Source organism: Pholcus phalangioides, unplaced genomic scaffold, assembly GCF_987345545.1.
Source record: "Pholcus phalangioides strain wild (caught in Gottingen) unplaced genomic scaffold, Ppha-v1.0 ptg000009l_1, whole genome shotgun sequence".
Classification (NCBI taxonomy): Eukaryota; Metazoa; Arthropoda; class Arachnida; order Araneae; family Pholcidae; genus Pholcus; species Pholcus phalangioides.
The window spans coordinates 6,477,554-6,501,347 of NW_028301602.1; the positions used below are offsets into that span (position 1 = coordinate 6,477,554).

The 23,794-nt window shown below is 36.3% G+C and overlaps 1 protein-coding gene across 1 annotated transcript in view; it reads right to left on the reverse strand.

Annotated features, from left to right (window-relative positions):
• Positions 1-9,129: 9,129 nt before the first annotated feature.
• The window catches only part of LOC149081681 (cell adhesion molecule Dscam1-like), a 226,242-nt gene continuing 211,577 nt past the window's right edge, over positions 9,130-23,794 (reverse strand). The window contains exon 27 of the mRNA XM_089237083.1: positions 9,130-9,481. Within this exon, the coding sequence (XP_089093209.1) occupies positions 9,384-9,481 (98 nt within the window). The 3' untranslated portion in view covers positions 9,130-9,383. The remainder of the gene's footprint in view (positions 9,482-23,794) is intronic.

Sequence of the window (23,794 nt, forward strand, 5' to 3'; positions counted from 1 at the left end):
CTCTCTTAATAATTAATTAATTCAGCTGTAACGGCGAACAGTCTACCATATACTTATTCGTACAACTAACTCCGGTCATATTGCCATACAGAAATTTACTAACGAGTTTGGTCAGGAACTGTTCTCGTTGGAAAAAGCCGTAGTATACTTCCGTTCTTGTCTTCAGCATGGACGAGTGTTTGCGAGGACTTATTCAGAAGGAGCCATCTAATGGTGGTTGACTCAGAGAAAGAAATTATCTATGTGTGTCCTTCACCGGGATCAAACCCGTGGTTCTGACGGAAGCCTTGATGACGATAGACAAACATCTTACCACTGCGTATATTAGCACCCCGGTATACTAGTACTATGAGGAAACTCATGTGGCCCAGAGGGCAATATCGGTAAAAAGGAATTCACTGTATTTCGCAACGAGAGGAAACTATGTATGCATGGAGTTCTTCACGCATTACTTAATACTTAATTATTGCGTATTTCCTTATCATTTACGAACAAGATGCAGAAATCTTCGTGAGTGCTACCGCGTTTTGTTCTTCTCTCTGTGTGTGTACTGCTCTTCTGCATAGACTTTATTATTGGACCATGACATAAAATCAAAGAAACATCAATCATAAAAAATCCCGAGATCCAAAATCTAAAAATAAAATAAAGCATAACACAGATTCGAATACCCACTTATATGATGAAGAAATCGTGGAAAGCGTACTAGATGATTTCCAGGAGAATTTCATCTTCATGAATCTATAACATCACAGTATAAAAGAAAAAATGAAATAAAGTATGATATCACATATAGAAATTTTTGGACATTTTATGAAGCAGATAAGAAGAAAAAAACTCAACATGGATTTCCATTTTCCTAGAAATAAATTCAGAAAAAAACAACTTCGTCTTTACCCTCCTCTTATCTGAAATCCTGAGGTATCGGCGTGCGGAAACTACACACAGCGCTGTACTGTCCAGAGTCCAGAAAATTCAATACTTTCACCTCAAAGAACACAATATTTCTTTTATTTTTTACTTTCCGTACGCACACGTGGCTCTCTCACAGAGTCCTTTCTGACTCGCTTTTATAGTTTTACCTGATATCAATCTTCCGCTAGATTCCCCAGCTGTCAAATAGGATTATCTATTTTCCAGAAACTGGAAAAAAAAGTGATAATAAAATAGTAGAGAAAAAAATAATACATATATGCTCAAAAGAGCTCAATATTTCTGCTTTACCAACTCCTTTGAAGTTTTATTTACTTCTTTTGTTTCGCTTATTCTATATTTGAACAAGCGTTTCATTATGATGAAGTAAAACTGCTACACTATTTTTACTTCTCATTTTTTTTCCTCTTCTCTTTCTTCTTTACTTTTATTATTGCTTTCTTAGCATCGCTTGGGAAATGGTAGTAAAACAGCAATTCTTTAGAGAGATATTTCTTATATATATATATATTATTTTTTGTAGTATTATAAAGAGAGAAAGAAAAAAATAGCAAAAGTAAAAATATCTTGTGATAAAGAACTTACCTTCATAGAATTTATAAACGCCGCTGATAAGTTCTCACCAAACCATACACGTACATATGGATGGTTGTGTTGACGGTACGATGTGAGGATGTTCAACTTTATTAGGTTAGTATTAACGTAGGGAATGGAAAGAATAGAAAAATCAGTAGTATGTGTATTGTGTTTAAGTATTCTGGGCTGGTTTTTACACAAGATGGATTGGCAATTACTGACAATGTTATCATGCCTTCGTGATAGTAGCAAAGCATGTGTAGTTCATGTTCTTGTCGAACGTTGCTGTGAAGGAACGACAGATAGCCTATAGGCAAATTCTTACTTCTTTTTAAAAAAATTCAATTAACTCTTTATATCGGACATTGTGGAAAGTAGAATAAGAAGAAAATTACAATAAATTTAAATAAAAAAGTAAATGTTATGATAATAATAAATAGTTATAATGTAAATTAATTTAGCAGGTCATTTCAGATTAAAATAAACACAAAATTAAAAAAAAACAATGTTTTTGAAACAATTAGTTAGTTTAAAACTAATGGAATAGCTTACTTTCGGGGCCAATGGATTCTAACACAATTGACACGTTTAAAAAAAAATACGATAAACATGTTGGGGTAAATCGAGAACCTATCCATACTTAGAATAAGACAACCATAAGTATGCTTTATGGGCATTGTATAATATTTTATCATGTGTATTATATTGTTTGCAAGTTTTGTTAATTGCATTTTTATATTTTTGAAATATATGACATCCATATTTTAATGGACATCTTTTCCTCAGCTACCTCGTTGGGCATTTTGCCTGTTGTGGCGTTGTATTTGTATTTGTATAAATTATCTAACCTGGTACTTTAATGTACAGTCAGGATATAAAGTGTTAAAATTATTTGCAAATACGCTGTTAACGTGCGTAGTTCTATATGAAAATCGTAACAACATTTATGTTAAACAAAAGTTATTCTCGATTATAGAACTTTGTCAACTTAAAGAACCCCAACTACAGAAGTTTGAAAGTTGGACTGTAAAATCATTTCGAACATTTCAGTGGTTTTTGGGCTTAAAGGTTATAGAGAAATAGTTTTCCATCCCATTAAATAAGAAAAGTTATGCAGGGTGCGATGCAAGTTCAAATGCGGTTTTTATTTCGTCAACCGTTCAAAGGTAAATAAATGTATGGTTTCCATTCAAAAAACAATGCTCAAAAAAATGTGTTCAGAAATCATTCTTTACCAGTCCAGAGAGTGAAAATACAGTGCATCATAAAATTAAAAAGAAAAAAAAAGTATACGGTCCACCCTACCCTTCAATTTCCAATTGCAAAGCCTCTCCTGAGGCCAGCAAACATTTAATGTTTCTAAATGCAATGTTCACTTAGATATGTTAATTCAAAAAACAGAGAAAAATTGAGAAAGGACAGCATAAATAAAGTAAAAGAACTTTGTTCGTTAGTTTTGCTGTTCTTTCTAAATTTTTCTTCAATTTTTCTGTCCAAATAGTGAATATTTCACTTGGGAACGGGAAATTTTCTTTTCCGCCTCAGAAGAAACAGGGCAACAACTTCCTTATTGGAAATTAGAGGATGGGGGGAAGGGTGTAAAAAATCTGTTTTTTTTAATTTTGTGACACACTCCAGTTTCTCTCTCACGAAACTGGTAGAAAGTGATTTCTGAACACATTTTGAGCATTTGTTAAATTAAAACTATACGACGATTTGTTGTTGATATAAAGGTCAAATTAGGATTTGCAGGAAACACTGTATAAAATATATTGGGCAAAGGAATACATACATTTTAAACCGAAAAACACATTAATTTTCAACCTTTTTTGAAATTAAATTGTTTTCTAAAAATGTGCATGTGAAAAATACACCTTTACCAGTTGTAATTATATTGTTTCATGAATGATGTTTCGTGTTCCATTAATTATATAATATTGTTGTTTTCCATCTCTTTTCTATGGCCAATCTCGTACGGTGGGAAGCGTACCACCGGTGGAGAATCATAGATCGAAACCACTAAAACAAGATATACAGAAAACTGGATGTTGTAGAGATATTTATTTTTTGAGATCTTGATTTTTTAAGGAGTGAAAAAACTCATTTCTGCCCCCTACCGAGGCCCAGGTTCGACTCTCGGTAGAGGAAGAGATGAGTTTTTCCTTCCTTAAAAAAAATTAACATCTCAAAAAATAAATATCTTCACAAGATCCAGTTTTCTGTATATCTTGAATTAACAAGTGGAGAGCGCGACATCATGTCATATAAACCTACTAAACATTGAGATTTGATTATACAGGCATATACTGATAATATTAAACCATTATGAAGATTATTACCCTCCATTGCATCAACAAATGGGATTTACATGCCACATTTCTTGTTTTTACGGGCCTACCACCTTCTATTTGATGTTATTTTGACTAAACATGTTCATTTTTCTATATTTCGGGTGAAAAAAATCACATCAAATGATCCTTCCCTATCATTTGAGACAGTGTTTCACTTTATACGTATGCCCCCTCACATTGGATCACATTCTCTTCATGTCCCTTCTTCTTTATTTTAGTTGTTCCTCCCCCACCCGCCCCACAGGGTGACCCCTTTCCCTTTGTTGAATACTGAGTAATATTTTATATCTTTTGAGTATATTTTTGAGTAAATTTGATAATGTGAAACACTATTGGAATAAGTTCAATCTGCAGACCTCCAGGCCGCACCATGGCAGGCTCCCGTCGTAAAGGCTCTACAGGTAGTTTTACAATATACTAAAAATTGCCACACATTGTCTCATCATATTTAAATGCTTCATTTCTTACAGAATTCCCCTTGCCGCCAAATAGCCTGTAGACCTCAAATACGTCATTCATAGGCAATAAGGTTGTATTGTTATTAAAATGAAAGAAAAAAAAAAAAACAAATATTTTTGAACCCAATAAGAAAATTGTTGTCCTGTCTCTTTTGATGCCAACAAAAAATTTGGCAATTCCAGCCTGTGCTAGGGAAGAGCATAGGAGATATTGTGCTATGTTCACTAGAAATCACTAAACCACTTAATTTTTTTCGTCGTTGCTTTCTAAATTTTCTTTTTTCGTGCGAATCATGTTTTGGCAGCAAATTACGTTTCATATTTCCGTAAAAGCCCAATCCTTGGTTGTAACAAGGAAAGGGTCCCAAAGTGACATCTTCGAAAGGTTTGAAAACATTATCAATGATTCTACTCATTTAAATAAGCACAAAAATATAAAAAAACATCCGGTGAAATTATTATAGGTCGTTCAAAAAAAAGTAAGTATTAATATTTAGAACCCCACTAGAGGCCAAGAATGAATTTTAAAATTCCTGCAACCCTAGAGTGTGTTATCATTCAGGTACAGCACTCAAACACCAAACATGGCCCCCGCTCTGTCCCTTGTGGGATATAAGGTACAGCACAAATAAAGAAACAGAGAAAAAAGAGAAATAACGACTTTCTACGACAGCGAAGCTAGAGAAAAGAAGGGGAAAAGTGAAAAAGCTTTTTTTTAGAGATATCGCCAAGACACTCAAGAGGCGATGAGTAGCCAACTGTTAGCATTTTTGATATTTTTTATCAAAAATGATAACTACGGCTTAAATAATTGCATTCCACCGCTATTTTTTTGTTTTTATGTGTTTCCGGGTGAGATTAATGTACACAAATATTGTTCATAATTCTTCGAGGGTGATACCTTGGGACTCGTTCCATTTAAGCTATTCTTGTCATGTGAAAACGTACTTGCTCGACATTGACACATTTTCCTCAACAAAAAACTAATTAGCGATCAAAGTGTTTTTCATCAGTGCTGTGATGTCATAACTCTCCTTCACATATGAGCCCGGTTAAAATGGTGCGATGCCACTTGAGCCCCATGGCTTAGAACCACTTGAACCAAGGGAATCCTTCACTCTCTCTAGTTCAGTTCATCTTCAAATACTTCGTTCTTGAATTTCATCACTGCTTTACGAAAATAATGGGAATATCAGTCTCATGGGGGGGGGGGGATTGGAATTGATGTAAGTTTATAGTGAAGAAGGAGCGGTGAGTTCTTATAGTCCTTAATACATATGTACTGCTCGCATAGCTTCATTTTAAACTAATAACGGAATAACAAAAACACCCGCACAAGTACACCGTACATATCGATCCACGAATCCCGGAAGCAATTCCCCAGATCATTCACGACAATCTGCCGGCGATCAAGGAGACTGAATACAACTCAATTAACTTCTCAATCACGATTCGCGGTGATGTCGGTATCATCTCAAGAATGATAATCTGTAGTCAATGATGCACTGACGCAAGTGCCCCACGCGTATAACCCACGATACAGTTGCTTACGTTTCAAATTCGCACTTCGTATCTTATCCTTGGTATACATGTATTCATGACGTTCATTTTTCACATTTTTAGCAATAGTGCTATGCAATAATTGTGTAGCACTATTGCTAAACATGTGAAGAATGGATATTATCTACTTCTCCCTGCGTGTTTCAAAATTTTACGATGATTCCACATTCTGAAATATATATATATTTTAAATTAATGAAATAAAAAATATTGTTATTGAAGTACTTAAACTACGTTTCAATTTACGCATGTTTCACGATATTTGTGTTAATAACTGTTTTAAGCTCCCACATTTACCTCCTGACACACAATATGCTAATGATTTAACTATACACGGTGATTGCAAATTCATGGGGCAAACTTTAAGAGTGATATAAGCCCCATAAACAAGCAATTTTGTTCACAGGATGAGCGGTCGAATTGCAATAGCAAATGCTGTAGAGTGTGTTTTTCAAGAATACACAACAGCACTTCACGAAAAGCAAATATCTTATTATTTGATGGATTTGCTGCAGGGGCAAGCATATTATAATATGTTAGGTCTGCTATGGTGCAACCGTGGTAGCGCAAATTCTACCACAAGTCATTATACCGCTTGATCATTGTGTGGCGCTGCATAATCTTGATGGTCCTTACACCAAATAAAAAAACAAACTCCCATCCAATCCGAAAAGGTCCATGGGCACCCTCGAATGGTTCATTGCACTTATCATGGCAAATCCGTCGGAAAAACCAATTTTTTTGGTGAAGTGCTATTGAAATCTTGAAAATCTCTAAAAACACTCTCTACCCCCCTTTGATGTTGCGAATTAGCCGCACATTCTATGACCAATTGGACATTTCCCATATTTTCACTGATTGGTAATCTATCCGACTCAAATTAAGAGCGGATATTACGTATACAATAAGCTAGCTATACAAAAAAATTATACTGTATACAAATTTCTTAAGATATACGATCCGGAAAAAAATATATACAGGGGGTGATGCAAGTGCTAATACGGCCTTTATCTCATCAACCGTAGAGATCTGCTTCCAGTTTGAAAATTCTCAAAAGGCCTTACCAGTTTTGAGCATATCGGCTCAAAATTGCCTTCTACCAGTTTTGAGAGTGAAACTACAGTGTGTCTCAAGGTAAACAAAATCAAATTTTTATACGCCCCCTTTGTTTTCTAACTCCCAATCAGAAAGTAGTTGCTCTGTACAATTCTCTTCTGAGGCCAACCGAAAAAAAAATATCACGTTTCTTACTGCAATATTCACTAAAATATTTACATTAAAAAATCGGAGAAAAATTCGGTGAAAAAAATTGAGGAGGAAAGGCGTATTGTCCGTTATTTTAGTCTTATTTCTTTACAAACTTTTGTCCAATTTTGTATTCCAATATCCCAGCGAATATACCACTTAGAAACATGATTTTTTAGTCTCGGAAGAGACAAAACGACAACTTTCCACTCATAAATTAGAGCTTAGGAGGGACCGTATAAAAACGTATATCATTCATTAGATGACGCACTTTATTTTCACGCTCAAAACTGGTTCAGAGTGATTCCCGAACACATTTTGAGCATCTTTTAAATTGAAATAATAACTCTACGACGGACGGTTGATGAGATAAAGGCCACATCTCACATCGCTGGACACCATTATAATTTCGCTAGTGATTCAAAATGTAGTTAATTACAAAGCGCAATATTAATTTCGCGAGGCTTTCATCATCTTGTCTAAGAAATCGAGTGCTAAATCACATTATCCGCTATCTTAAATTTTATGTAAAGCAGTAACTTCAAACAGGGCCTCTTACTTAAAGCGGCACACTGCTTTGACGTGACGTTGTCCCTGATGTCAAGCCAGAATAGTATGTAGGAACCTTCACAGAATCACGAACGTTTTCATTTTATAGTAGTAACAATTTTTTTTAAATTTTATAAAGGATCAGATTGGTTAAAAAATGCAGTCGAACTTTGTTAATTAGTTCAAATTACTTTTCGGATAATGTCCGATTAAGTCTCTGGATAAAAGTTCGAATTATCCAATTAATCTATTCTGAAACTTCAAATGACTGAATGACTACAAATTGCAACTTAATCATCATCTGGAATCAGCCTTACTGCAGAATTTCTTGACCGTGTTCAAAGCCTTGGTTTACGGAAACAGTTCATGATTATCCGTTTCGGAACTGTTACCTAAATTTTGCTTAATCATTCTTATGATATCAAGGAAATACACTTTCATTAACGTATTAGGCCTGTGATACACATGATGCTAAGTTGCACGAAAGCATGCCACTTTCGAGCATATGTAGCCAATTATTGGTAACATTTGCACGAATCAAGGAAACATTTTATTCTCGATATTATGCTGAGGTGAACTCGGAAAGGAAAGTCATCTTGTCTCCGCCGGAACTCAGGCCCTCTTGCATATTAGGCGTATACAAAAGGGCTTTGGTTCGAGAGTAACGGTGGAGACAAGATGATTTTTCTTTCCGAGTTCACCTTAGCATAATATCCAGAAAATAAAATGTTTCCTTGATATCTTGAGCTGAGAAAAAGCCATCTATCTCTCTATTTGCACGAATGTTACCAATAATCTCATTGATTGCATATGCTCGAAAATGGCCATGCTGTCGTGCTACTTAATAGCATGTGTATCACGGGCCTGATAATCTTAACTTTCCAGTACTATCTATACTCTTAATGACGATAAAAAAGATTCGGATTTTGAATGTTACACTTTGATTTATAAGTTGAACAACATAATTGGTATTCAGCGGTACACAGTTTTACTTTTTTTAGCCACCTCGTTGGGAATTTTGGCTGTTTTTGCCTTGTATTTATCAGACTCGATGCACACCAGCTGAACAACTTAAGATGGGCATTAAGTTACAACAAAACAGAGGGGAAAAAAAAACCATAATTTTCAAACTTTTCCCTCTGTTACTCTTTTAACCTTTTAAAATCTTTTCTCTAGCCCCTTGATCGAGAAAAGCAAAGTCTGGCTTCTTTTGTAGAATGTTTCCAAAGAAAATATTATGCCCTTAAGAAAATCAGGATATTTCCCCCTCTAATTTCGAATTAAACAAGGAATTATAACATTAAATTAGATAGAAAACTCAAGGGAAATTTGTAAATGTTTGAATTAAGCAAGTTCTAAGGTAAGTAGCACTTTTCTCATGTACTTTGTCATTTGTACTTCCGCCGTGTGTTCTGTCCAGCTGAATAAAGGAAAAAAAAGATACGCAAAGGCCGCAATAATTACAAAACTTTTAATGAGATATACAGTTCATAAAAGATAAAATTCAAATGCATCAATTCATCAATACATTCGCAATACAATACTGACGATGAACGAGCAGAATAAGTCTCTCTCGGGAAACGACGAATAGTCGTCATCTTTAAATATCGGTGTTCAAAAAAAACAAATATTTCTCTTCCACTCTATGTTGTTGTTGTGGTTTGTCATTCCCATGCGTCTTCTCTCTCTGCATCTGAGTATCTAACTCAGGTCATCCTATCGACTTGGCACAGGCGTTCCATTGTTCAGAATTCGCACCATGGTAGTGGCTACTAGCTGCTGTTGGTTGAGAGTTCCCTTCCGTTCCAGCTATAAAATATCATAATCCAATTAGAAATTATGATATTAGAACCATTTGAAGTTACACAAAAAACATATATGAGCAATATAACTTATTAGCATTAATCATGATTATTTACCCTTTTCTGACACATTGAATTCACTAAACTTTTTTGCGTTCCGAAACCCGTTCTTCATGGGGAATGGTACCGATTACATATCATTGCCGATAGCATTGCATATTGCGATATATGTGGTAAACTGTCTGTGTGAGAGATATGGATGTTCGGGAAAATTTATCTCTGCCCTCACGGGGCTGGAACTCTCGTCTCTCGGATGAGTGCTCTACCTCTAAGCTATGAAAGCAGATAGAATATTCCTTCCTTGGAGAGTACATATATATATATATATATACATACCGAATAGCTCCATGCGATGGACGGTGGCAAAATTCTAGTAATAGCTCATAAATGGCAAAGGAGAGGACGCCTTTCTCTACATATACGCCGCCATCTGGTGGACTTTGCGGGTTATAAGTGGAAATTTGCCGCCGTCCATCACACACAGCATGCATATATATATATACTAGGGGGGCTCTGCCCCCCTGCCGCCTTTGGCGGCCAACCCCCCCCCCCACTTCTCTCCCGGACATATCTTGTTTATTTCGTCCCACTTCATCAGCGTGCTATGGAAAAGGGGAAAGGGACGTGTGAAAGCACCAGCCTACTGAAGAAGCGAATTTTAATGAAAATAATAATAAAGCAACAAAAAACAAATGAGATTCATCAAGTATCCCCAGAAAACTTCCCCATGGGGGTCCACAGATTCAATTCGCTGAATTTCAGTGGGGCCCCACACTGGATATATCTTGGGCTACCGATGTGTTGCAAATTTTACAATGTTAAACCACAAAAATCAATGAGATACATTCAGGGGCACCGAATTACAACCTGCCAACATTTCCATGAAGCCCTGACCTGCAAGCTTGTCGGACACCCCCCTGTGAGAATTTTTCATTTTTATCAATTTTACAACGAATAAAATCCAGGGCCCCACATACAGTAGCGGGGACACAATACGCAGATTTTTAGTGGGGCCCCAGACTGGCTATATCTCGGGTTTCGGCTGTGGCAAATTCTACAACAGAAAAGAATGAGATTCATCCAGGGCCCCCAAAATCAAACCTGTAAACATGGGCCCCCCGACTTGGAAGCTTGTCGGTCATCCTCCGGTGCGAGTGCCATGAAAAATTTTCATTTGTATTCGTTTTACGAACGAATAAAATCCAGGGCCCCCAAACAATTACCCGGGACAGCAATTCGCATACTTTTGGTGGGGCCCCAGACTGGCTTTATCTCGGGCTTCCGCTGTTGCAAATTCTACAACAGAAAAGAATGAGATTCATCCAGGGCCCCCAAAATGAAATCTGTAAACATGGGCCCCGACTTGGAAGATGGTCGGTCATCCCCCGGAGCGAGTGCCATGAAAAATTTTCATTTGTATTCGTTTTACCAACGAATAAAATCCAGGGCCCCCAAACAATTACCCGGGACAGCAATTCGCATACTTTTGGTGGGGCCCCAGACTGGCTTTATCTCGGGCTTCGGCTGTTGCAAATTCTACAACAGAAAAGAATGAGATTCATCCAGGGCCCCCAAAATGAAACCTGTAAACATAGGGCCCCCGACTTGGAAGCTTGTCGGTCATCCCCCGGAGCGAGTGCCATGAAAAATTTTCATTTGTATTCGTTTTACCAACGAATAAAATCCAGGGCCCCCAAAATGAAACCTGTAAACATAGGGCCCCCGACTTGGAAGCTTGTCGGTCATCCCCCGGAGCGAGTGCCATGAAAAATTTTCATTTGTATTCGTTTTACCAACGAATAAAATCCAGGGCCCCCAAAATGAAACCTGTAGACATGGGGCCCCCGACTTGGAAGCTTGTCGGTCATCCCCCGGAGCGAGTGCCATGAAAAATTTCCATTTGTATTCGTTTTACCAACGAATAAAATCCAGGGCCCCCAACCAATTACCCGGGACACCAATTCGCATACTTTTGGTGGGGCCCCAGACTGGCTTTATCTCGGGCTTCCGCTGTTGCGAATTCTACAACAGAAAAGAATGAGATTCGTCCAGGGCCCCAAAATGAAACCTGTAAACATGGGGCCCCCGACTTGGAAGCTTGTCGGTCATCCCCCGGAGCGAGTGCCATGAAAAATGTCCATTTGTATTCGTTTTACCAACGAATAAAATCCAGGACCCCCCAACCAATTACCCGGGACACCAATTCGCATACTTTTGGTGGGGCCCCAGACTGGATATATCTTTTGCTTCCGCTATCGAAATTTTTCAACGTTAAAGCAGCAAGAAAACAATGAGATCCATCAAGGGCCCCTGGAAATGAAAACTTTTTACTTATACGTGAAATCTTCCCCGGGTACCCCGACCCTGTGTTGGGAGCACTGCTGTTGTGTGTGTATATTACACATATATATACCTATCGGCATGGACCTCCCCCCCCCACAAAGGAAGGGCTGACAGGGGCCACAACGATTCTTTTCACTTTTTGATTGTTCACACTATAAATTAATGACAGGGGGGGCCCCTGAAAGCTGGTTTGGGGGCTCGAAATCTAAATTCCAGCCTAAGGGCTCTGCTGTAGGATGTAGGAGCCTCTTGGTACATGCACATAACATGGTCCCGATGGGTCAAATGGGTCCCGATATGTGAATATCGACCCAATATCGATATATGATATATGATATCATATCGATATATGAATGTGAATATCGATATATCAATCGAACCCACTTCCGTAACAGAGTTTCCGTCACTCGGTTGCTTAGCAACAGGCCCTTTTCGAGTTTGTTTGTGATTTTATATTATAGAATAGATATATAAGCTATATATGCTGCATGGCTCCAAGGAGGGAATAATCTATCTGCTTTCATAGGTTAGAGGTAGAACACTCATCCGACATACGAGAGTTCGAGTCTCTGTGAGGGCAGAGATGAATTTTCCTGAACATTAATATCTCTCACACAGACAGCGTATACAGTAAAACCTCTCTTTTGCGGACACCGACAGGACAAAAAGAAATCGTCCGTAAAAGGGGTGATCGTTAATATGGGGTCGAAGTACATACTTTTATTGTACAACTGGAAATTATTAGTTGGCCGTAAAAGAGGGGTGTCCGTTATAGAGGTTTTACTATCTTAACATAATAACATTGTCTAACTTTATTAAACTTTTGTAGTGTAATCTCGGCCAAAAGATGAAATGAATTTGTGGGAACAACGTGCCAAGTTGTCCGAAAAAATCCGGGCCAGAGAGCCATAATTAAACAGAAATTATAATTATATATATGATTATTTAATAGAATCATAATTATAATTCTTTAAAAAAAATCGACAAAAATTTCTAAATATAATTGTAAAGCGATTTTTTTTTACTTCTCAGATCTTATTTGATCATTCTTTTGATACCTGTTTTACTGGTCATTCCAATATTTTAGACGAAACGGCTACTCTTAGTGCAAAGTGCAATTGTTTTGGGAATAACTGAACACAATAGGGTGACACATACGATCATGAAGTAGCATACTGTACTATATCTTAGTATATTTTAGTTATTTTAGTATAAAATAATAAGCAACCATATTCTTCATTATATCGATCGAATCGATTTCCATGCCGGTCGGAGTGTTGTTTTTTTTAATGAAGAACTATATTTTTTAATATTCCATGTTATTTTGATTAAACTGCTGAACATATTTTTTTTATGTTTTTATATTTAACTGCACTCCAGTTGAAACAAAAACATAACACATTATTTCTCACAACAACAACACTCAAATTCTAATGCGAGAAATCGCAGTTGCATGCCACAAATTAGAAAAACATGTACTTCGTAATTGGATACTATTCGAGCTGAATATCCACAAATAGGTCTAAATATATCCTATCCTCCCCATTCATTCTTATAATAGTTGTTTTCGTAGACTCGTGTGTAGCATTACACACAAAGAGGATATGCAACGCATTTGAAGAGATAATGCTCACAAAATTGACTACGTCCTTCGAGCGTAAATCCAATAATGATGACACGTGCGAGGAAAAATTAGCGATTCTCAATGACAACGTAACCCTATTCTACATCAAAATAATTTACAGAAACACGTATTTTCACACGTTTAGCAAAAACACGTATTTTCAAGCAGAAACACACATACTCTAGTTCATGCAATACCCAATATTCTTTATACAGCCAAACTTGGTTAATGGAAGACTAAAATCACTAGAAAAAAATTCGTATCATCCAACTAATCTGTTTCTGGATCCGCGAAATGTCAACAACGTGCAACTTTATCATTGATAATTATATCTTGATATTTTATCTTGACTTTACTTTATTTATAAATAAATAATACTTTATCTTTTTCATAATAACTAGCATTTATTACAACTATCATCAGTTGCGAAACTGTTTCCCAAATTTTAATGATTTATAATTATAATAATTGGTCTAAGATGCAACATTATTCTACTGTTGTGAAATCAGAACCATTGCTGATAATTTCTTGACCATATTCAAACCTGATTTACGGAAATAGTTTTTGTTATCCGTCATGAAACTGTTTACCAGATTTCGCTTATCATTCTTGTGCTATCGAGGAAATATACACTCAGTGCCCAAAAAATTAGGCACTCTTCTCATTCAAACTTCGACTCGTCCGTGTATCAGGTGCGCAGACGTAATAAACCAGATTTGCGAATAAAAACCTTTGTCCTGGACAGAAGCAGCAGTTAACGTTCCAGTTTGCCTGTACATGAGAAAAACAAGAAATTTGAATGACTTTGAACGCCGCATGATTCTGAACGCCAGAAGGGGAGGTTCTAGTATCTCCGAAGCCGCTAACCTTCTTGGCTTTTTCGTACAATATCTCCAGCCTTCAGAGAATGACAGCTAAGCCAAAATAAAAACTCGAGCTGAAAGCGAATAGTGGGCGCAAATATCTTGTGAACGAAAGAGGTGTTACGCGACTGACGCGCATTGTGTGCAGGAACAGAAGGGCTACAACGCAACAAATTGCAGCGCAATTGCAGGAGACGGATCTTAAAACAAATAGCCGGTGATCAACAAAAGAGTTCTATTGATTTCGCAGCAAAACTGAAGAAAACGGCTTTTGTGGGCTAGAGAACGCCGAAATTGTACACTTGAAGAAGGTTGTCTGGTCTTGCGAGCAAACATTTCTTCTTCATGACGTTGATGTCAAGATTCGTGTGTGGCGCAAGCAGCACAAAGCCATGGATCCGGCATGCCTCATGAGAACTATTCAAGCGGGTGACAGTGGAATGACGGTCTGGAGAGCATTTTTCCTGTATACTCTGGGTTTCTTATATCTATTGGTAACATCCGTCAATGGCAGCGCCTACCTCCACATCGTTACTGACCCCGTCCACCTGTTCATGGTCATAATGTTTCCTGATGATGATGATAGCTATTTCCATCAGGACAATGCACCCTCCCACGGGCTGGAATTATCTCAGATTGGTTTGAAGAACGTGATTCAGAGTTTCAGTTGCTTAAATAGCTCCCCCCCCCCCAACCCACAGTCACCCGATCTCAACCCAACTGAATATTTATGGGACAAGATTGATTTTCCTGTTAAAAGCTCCGAAACACCACCTTTTAATCTGAGGGAATTAAGAGCTGTCATTCGTATGTTAGGATTATCCAAAGTTCGAATTAACCAATGTTCATTGTATATGAGAAGTGGACTAGATCTTGAATGAACTAGTAGAATGTCCTGCTATTTGTTAACGAAGGATTTAAAGTACAATCACATTGTGGTAAGCAAGAAAGTCTTGAACAGTTTTGTCATCAATTTTCTCCCCGCGGGCGCGCGCGGTAGGCTGAGTCTGTAAGATACTCACCTAAAGTATCAAAATGTTTAGAAGAGACTTTGAGTTTAATACCCAATTCGTCCTTGTCAGAAACTTTTCTGAAGCAGAGGAACAACATAAATGGCGGCAACATGACCACAGAAAAAAATTGCTACCACAGGGAGGTCCATACCGACGAGCTTAGCGCACCAACCTCTCGGTGAGTGGAGAAAAGAAAATGTCGAACGTTGCCTGTCTGAATCAGCAATAAATTGTAGGTCAGGGCCTAATAAGCTCTTAGTGTCAGGGCCTATAAAATGACCGTAGTGCGACGAAACTGATCAATCAACAAATACCCAAGGCTGTCCACGTGTGAAGTTGTGGTCATAATTTTTGCAATAAATCACGTATTTTCCTACCTCAGAACTTATCCGATAAATTAATTGAATTGCCTCCGCATTTTAATAATTAACCATCTCATGTTGCTTTGTTATCACATCACTGATAAAATAATGAGCTAAGCTTTAATAACCTAGACCAAGGAACATCGTAAACTAGTAATAGCAGGCTCTTAATGAAAGTTTAACATACAGCTAAAATCTAATTATGGTCCGGTGGCCATTTTTCAAAAAACCTGCCGCATATCTTTATATAGTTTATTTTATTTCACCTAACATTACATTTTAAATCATATTTTGCTAAATACAAAAACAAAACATAACTTAGGTCTCTATTATTTTTAATTATCTACATTCATATGGTGTTCATACAAAGCCAACTTAACGTTTTAAGTGGCAATTAGAAATCACTAAACCCCCGCCCTTTCAAAATGTCATACATTTTTTTTAATTAAGTAGGCTTTCCTCCGATTTTTAGCAGGTGCAAACTACGTAGTATACGGGAAAGTTTTTCATCGAGAAATCATTTTCACAAAATATCCGGGCTTATCGATACTAAAATAAGAGGCTTTTATGGAGACAAGATCTGACTGTGTTCTTGAATGATTTTTTGATTACTTCTGCAAATATATCATGGGTGGCCCATAGAATTTGTTCCGTGGGAACAAATTGGTGCACTTCCTCTCTTGTTTATAAACCTTGCCATACTCGATTCACTATGCCCTATTCGGGCAGTAGAATCCGCTTTAATCTATGTATGCATGTGCGAAGCTATTTTTGCAACGGCCTACCTATAATAAAGGCAAATTTTTTTTGTGTATTTAAAGTTCTTTCCTTCACTTGTTGGTGAGTTGTTTTTCTTTTTTTTTTCGTTTGACCCACAGTTACTCGCCGAAAGACGCTCTCAGTTAATATACGAGTACTCGTAAAAGGTTAGGCCTAAATTCATTAATCCTTTTCATTCATATCCTCATAATGGCTGAATAATGATAATGAACGCAGGATTTTAGTTTAAAGGAAAAAAATATCCTGCTCTAGACCAATATATATATTAAAAAACTAAACGGCACAATATTGAACAATTTTCAAACAAGTTATGTGGAAAAGAAAAACTGAGTTGTTGCTTTTATCAAACGAGACATATGACATATCTAGGGCTCGGATTTCTATGGCCTAAAGATGAAACGTCTTTGCTGGTACGTTAAAAAACACCTGAAATTCAGGTTGTTTAGCAAACTAAGAGAAACGCTTTATTCAGTCAATGCTTTCAGGTTTTTTAGCCGATCAGCAACGATGCTCCATCTTTAAGTCATAAAAATTCCAGGCTCTAGGCATCGCAATCCCATCCGTGATTTCATTGGGATATATTTGTCAATCGGCTATCGTTATCTGAAACCACGACTCCAAAAGTGATTACATCAAGCGGCGTAAAATGTAATACGTATCAGAGAAGTTCGAATATGATAACGAATATATAAGACGAAACTAATCCTGAATTTCTCATCAGAATAACGAACACGCTTTCATTTGAAATGCAACTCTCATGTATAATAAATAAACAGTCGGGGGTTCTTATCACAGACATACACATCATCATCCTAACAGACATACAGTCGTCTCTTGACGTATTATATTTAGTTTTTTGTAGTACATTAAACTTTTGAGTTCCATTCCGTCATTAAAAGTCTGCGTCTCCAGAGCCAAAAAAGAGAAACAAAATAACCATAGCTACTCATATTATCCATTTCTTGTTAGAAACAAGACCAGACTTGCTAAAACCAAACCAGACATTTATTTTTCTTTCGGATTTCCCATTTATTTTCTATGTAACGACACTTGATTTTTATTTATTTATTTATTATCATTTCTACATTCGCTTTTTCGCTGCTGCGGTATCGTAAGCTGTGATCTGTTCGTCTCGGTGGAACGTGTTCCCAATGATCTTCCCCCGTGATGTCTGCCGATAATTCCTGCAGAATTCGGGAAAGTAAGGATAACGGGAAAGCAGGAAAAAAAATACATAACGTTATCAGATTCCTTGGCCTGGAACTCTATCATCGTCTCTATGACAGCAAGATGTTGGATAAGAAGAGAGAATATAAGAAAATAATAATAATAAATAATACTAGACTGAGAGAGGAAAAGGTTGGGTTTTTGAAATCGTTCGGCATAAACAGGATGACAGATAGAAATTCTTTCGGCAGTTATATGCCAACAGGCGGAAACGGATGCAAAAGAAATAAGAAATATACAAATTTATATCTATGTGTATGGATCCCATATAACGGAAGTACGCTATTCTAAGATAAGAGACGACAGTACATTCTCAAGAAAGTGAAATGCTTTGATAAACACCGCTATTTTTTCATCTTGTCGCTGTGTGTTCGAGACTAGCGACTACTTCTCACTCGAATTTTTGTGTCGTATAAATAAATATGAGACATTTTTCTCGTGAAGATGTGAGAGATATACAGTGTGTGTATGTGTGTATATTGGAAATTGAATTTTTTCTCTCACGTATATATGTATGCGTACTGAATATCTTATCAGTCACGCTATATCCATTCACGATGATCCAATATTTGTGTAAGACATTTTACTGATTCTGATTTATTTATGAGTAGGCGGCTTTCACAGATATCATACAAACTTTATTCAAAATAATTATTTGTTTTGTTTATACTTATTAGGTATGGAGATCGTGCAATCTAAATGTAATTAAACAGGGAATATATGCTAGTCTGAGATAAGAGATAATGTACAAAATATTGATTTATGGTTTGAATAGACCGGAGATATACTTTATATCACAGATTGAGACATTTTGCTTTTATTTCGTGAACCAGAAGTGATCTAACACGTCAGAAATAACAATGACTTACGTTTAGATTAAGCGATTTTCTTTCCAAATACAGTAGAGAGGCACCACTAATTAAAATTACGGATAATGTTATCAGTCGGTATTGTTATCACTTAGCGCAGAGCGTCTCAGTAGCATATCCGAAGATGATGCCACTCTCCTCTATCACTCCAAAGTTTCCGACTGCTGGTTGATGCGCTGATAAATCCAGGAAATTCAATGACATTAATCATGGGAAGAAATTGTTTTTTTGTTATCAGGATTCCTGTTTTTGTGCTCCTTTTGCAATTTGTTTCCTATAGACATGAGTAAGGTAAAAAAAGGTTCCTTTCTTCATTTCGTGGTCAGTTGCTTTCAGCTGGCGACATTAACAGTTCCTCAGCAAAAATGAATCTATGCAACGCACGTTGGAAATAAAAACGGAGCTTTCGTTTTTTCGACCAAATGGAAGGTATGTTCATCGCGCTTGCAATTTATTTATTTTTTTTTTTGTATATAGTTATCAATAGGTTCGCGTTTTCAGAAACCCTGAGTCCCGATGTTATCTCAATAAGCGGAGCGCATTGTACATGTTTCAGAACTCACAGAAAAGAGGTACATATAGCTGACCCCAGACCTCAAAATTAAACATACAGTCCATATTTGACACTTTTCCCTGTACAATTGGTATTTGGGACATTATACTCACAAAATATGACACTAATAACATGTATCGAAAAATTTTGGATATGCAAACGCAAAAATAATCCAGAATTTCTCATCAAAATAACGAACCCACTCTTGAACTGAAATAAAAGTCTCGTGCATAAGGCGGGGTTTCTCATTGCAGGCATACAGTCGTCTCATGACGTATTCTATTTTGTTCTTATGGATATGAAGCTTTTGAGTTCCATTCCATCATTGGAAGTCTCGTATCAAAAACATAAAAAAATCCATAGCCACTCATATTATTCATTTCTTGTTAGAAACAAGAACAAACTTGCTATAAAAGTGAACCAGACATATTTCTCCCTCTTTCGGATTTCCCATTTATTTTCTATGAAACGACACTTGATTTTTATTTATTTATTATCATTACTACTTTTGCTTTTTTGCTGCTGCGGTATCGTAAGCTGCGATCTGTTCGTCTCGGTGGAACGTGTTCCCAATGATCCTCTCCCGTGATGTCTGCCGATAATTCCTGCAGAATTCGGAAAAGTAAGGATAAGGAAAAGCGGGAAAGTATATATATATATATATATATATATATAACGTTATCCGATTCCTTGCTCTGGAACTCTATCATCGTCTCTATGACAGCAAGATGGTGGATAAGAAGAGAGAAATACAAGGAAAAAAAATAACAATAAATAACACTACTGAGGAAAAAGGGTTGGGTTTTTGAAATCGTTCGGCGTAAACAGGATGACAGATAGAAATTTTCTCGGCAGTTATATGCCAACAGGCGGAAACGGATGCAAAAGAAATAAGAAATATACAAATTTATATCTATGCGTATGCATTCCTGTAACGGAAGTACGCTATTCTAAGATAAGAGACGACAGTACATTCACGCAAGAAAGCGAAATGCTTTGATAAACACCGCTATTTTTTCATCTTGTCACTGTATTCGAGACTAGCAACTACTTCTCACTGGAATTTTGCTTCGTATAAATAAATATGAGACATTTCTCTCCTGAAGATGTGATATGTACAGCGTACATATATTGAGAATTCAATTTTTTTCTCGTACGTGTGCGTACTGAATATCCGAGAGTGAATATCTTATCAGTTATGATATACTTATTCACAGTGATCCGATATTTGTGTAAGACATTTTACTGATTCTCATTTATTTATGGCGGTGGTCTTCTGATATTATACGAACTTTATTCAAAATAACTATTTGTTTCTGTTTATGTATTAGTTTCATATGAATATCTTGTTGTCTAAAAGTAATTAAACAGGAAATATACAAGTCTGAGATCAGAGATAAGATGCGAAAAGTTAATTTGAATACTTTATTAAAGATTGTGGTATTTTATTATTATTTTGCAAGTATTTTTCAAATAAGCAGTGAATGTGAATCTGACACTTGTCAGAAATAATAATGACTTACTCAAAGTTTTAGCGGTTTTTATTCAAAATATCTTATATAAACGAAATATCGTTATTAACTGAATATCGCATTCAGTCACGACATTTCACGCTAAAAATTACATGATTTTGTGCGTGAATGAAGATTATAATGATTAAATATGTTAATAAATGATAAACGAAAGAAGTTTTCAGCAAACACATGTGATGTGGGTAGATGAATTTCGTGAACGAAAATAAGTGGCAGACGGACCCGTTTATAACAAAGTAGACAGGTACGACAGAAAAAGCCAATTTATTTGTTATACGCGTTATATTGTACAACTTCTTTGTATTTGCACCGACTTGGAAAATTACGAGTTGAAAATATATTGTAAAAAAATTACAAGGGCATATTTTTTAACAACACAGGTTTGCGATGAATATAAATTTCTTAAAATTAATTAGTATTTTTTATATATTTTTTGATAGTTACTGGAAAAAATAATTAAAAAATTTCATCACGTGCAGTTTTATCCCAAATCACAGGTCTAATGTGTTCGAATTTTGTATATTTAAGTGCAACGTAATTGTTATGAACTTAGTAGCTGTTACCCAAGGATTTGGGTAATTTTTGGGATTAAACCAATTTTTGGGATTTACCCAAGGATTTTTGATCCACTTGCGTGGATTTGGTACTCCGAAAATTACTTTGCGATGACTCCCCCTATTTAACATTTTAACACCTTATGATCCTCTTGGGGATTGAATTTCCAGAAAACCTATTTTAAAAAATCGGTATCTACATTATAAAATATAATACTAACCAAATTGCATATTTATAGCTTCAGCGGTTTCGGCTCGGCCATGGTTGCCACATTTAACCTTTGAACCAACTTATGATCCCGCTTAGAGATCGAAATTTTAAAACTCTCTCCTTAGTGAGCCTTTAGATCATAAAATAAAACTACTAACAAAATTTAATATTTATAGCTTCAGTGATTTCGGCTTAGCGTTGATTGCTCCATATAACCTCTCACCCCTTCCGTTCACTCTAAGCAGAGGAATTTTGAAAAATGCCTTCTTAGTGAGTCTCTACATTAGAAAATAAAAATACTGACGAAATTTCGTATATATAACTTCAGCGATTTCGGCTCGGCGTGATACTCTATATAATTTTTAGTATGCATTATGACCCTTTAGTGGTGGAATTTCGAGAGAAAAAAACACTTTTTTAGTGAGTCTTTACGCCGTGAAATAAAACTATTGACAGAATTTCATATTTATAGCTCCAGCGATTTTGACTATGTGATGATGAATCAGTCAGTTAGTAAGGACATGCCATTAAAATGTGTCCTAAAATGATAGACCCCACCTGTTTCTTTTGGTTCCTCTTAAATATAAGTTTATCCTAATACTGCCATATGACACATACCTAGCTTGTATGAAATCTCTTTCAGAAAAAAAATGTTGAAATTTCAAAGGATAAAAAGTTGACTGAATATTCTCTCGTAAAGCGTGTCCCAAAGTGGTAGAGCCACCTAAGTTTATCACGCCGTCATGCAAATTGCGCCGCATTTTAACAGTGAGTGTTGGATGCTAGATTAGAGGGTAAGAAAAAAATCAGGTTTATTGTATCGGCAACTGCGTTGTTTTCTGTCTCGAATTTAATTTTTTTTGCATAATGGGTAGAGGAAAATCTCCAACAAACTCCTCCTTGAAAACGAAACAAAATTGATGAATTTCATTGGAGTAACTGCCGCTTCGAAGGACTGAAAAGTCAATTTGCCGAGCAGTAGCTTCTAATTATTTGAAATTAAAGGGACTGCATGGCACCAGAAGGAATAAAGGTCGTCCTCCCGTGTTGACGAAACGTCAGGAAAGTATGATTCTATTCAAAGTAAGTAACGCTTTTCCTGACGTGAATGCACCTAAATCTACTGTTCCTCAGCGTTGTAGAAACCTGTCATTCCAAAATGCCTGCTCGTCTGAAAGTGAGCATCATAAACATTAAAGACTTTGTTGGGCGAAACATCCTACGTCATGGACTTCCAAGTGGTATAATGCCATTTGGAGTGTTGAAAAAAAGTTCAGTTTGTACGGTCCAGATATCTGAAAATATTATTGACGTGCATCAAGGAGGCAGAAGTGTAACCGTCTGGGGTATGTTCAATGCTAATAGAAAAGTGTAGTTAGCTGCTATATCCGAACGTCTGAATGCTCAGACATATCGGGAAGAGTTTTGAATCAGCATCTAATTCCATTTTTTGAATATGGCTCCACATCTCAATTTCAACAAGAGAATGCACGCCCCCCCCCCACACACACCCGCGAATGGGATTCGAGTGTATTTAGGTCGTATAAGTGCTAGGTGAACACAAGTGCTCCGCAACTAACCATTCTCCGAAAAAGTGCTCCATAACATAAAATGTTTAAAAACCACACTGACCTGAATGCATACTATCAGTTGCAGAATATTTTAAAAAAAGACCGTATGTGAAGCTGGATTTTTTTTAGATTAATGAAGTGTTTCCTCAACCTTTTCGAAAACAAGGACCAGTAAAACGTCAAACAATTTGACGTGCCATTGTGTCCCGTATTACGAGACATTCCTGTAATTTTCGTTTTTTCAATATTTTTTATACATTTGTAACGATATATTTTTTATACATTAACGATATCTATTTGAATGTGTAATATTTACCAAATTCGTGAATACACACACACACACACACTTATATTATGATAATTATGACACACAATTTAAGTATCCATCTCACGTTTATTAAATTCCATATCTTTTTCTTTTATTTGTTGGGTTTAACATTTTGTCTTTTTATAATTTTCATTACGATTGGTGACTTTGCCTACTTCTGACAATGTTTTCTGATGACGATTGGCGACGTCCCGTATATGTTACGAATTTTTATTCAATCTCCCAGTTTTTCCCGAACTTTATTTCTTTGAATGAAATACTGTCATCAAATCATTTGAATATTTTTTCGTGAAACACATTTTCGTTTACAGCTATTTGAAGCAGCTCTTTATTTCCACACCCTTCAACAACTTTATTAGTAATTAACATATTGCATTCAAAGCAATACATTTATATTTTTGGCACAATTTAGTGATATCTTATCAGAACC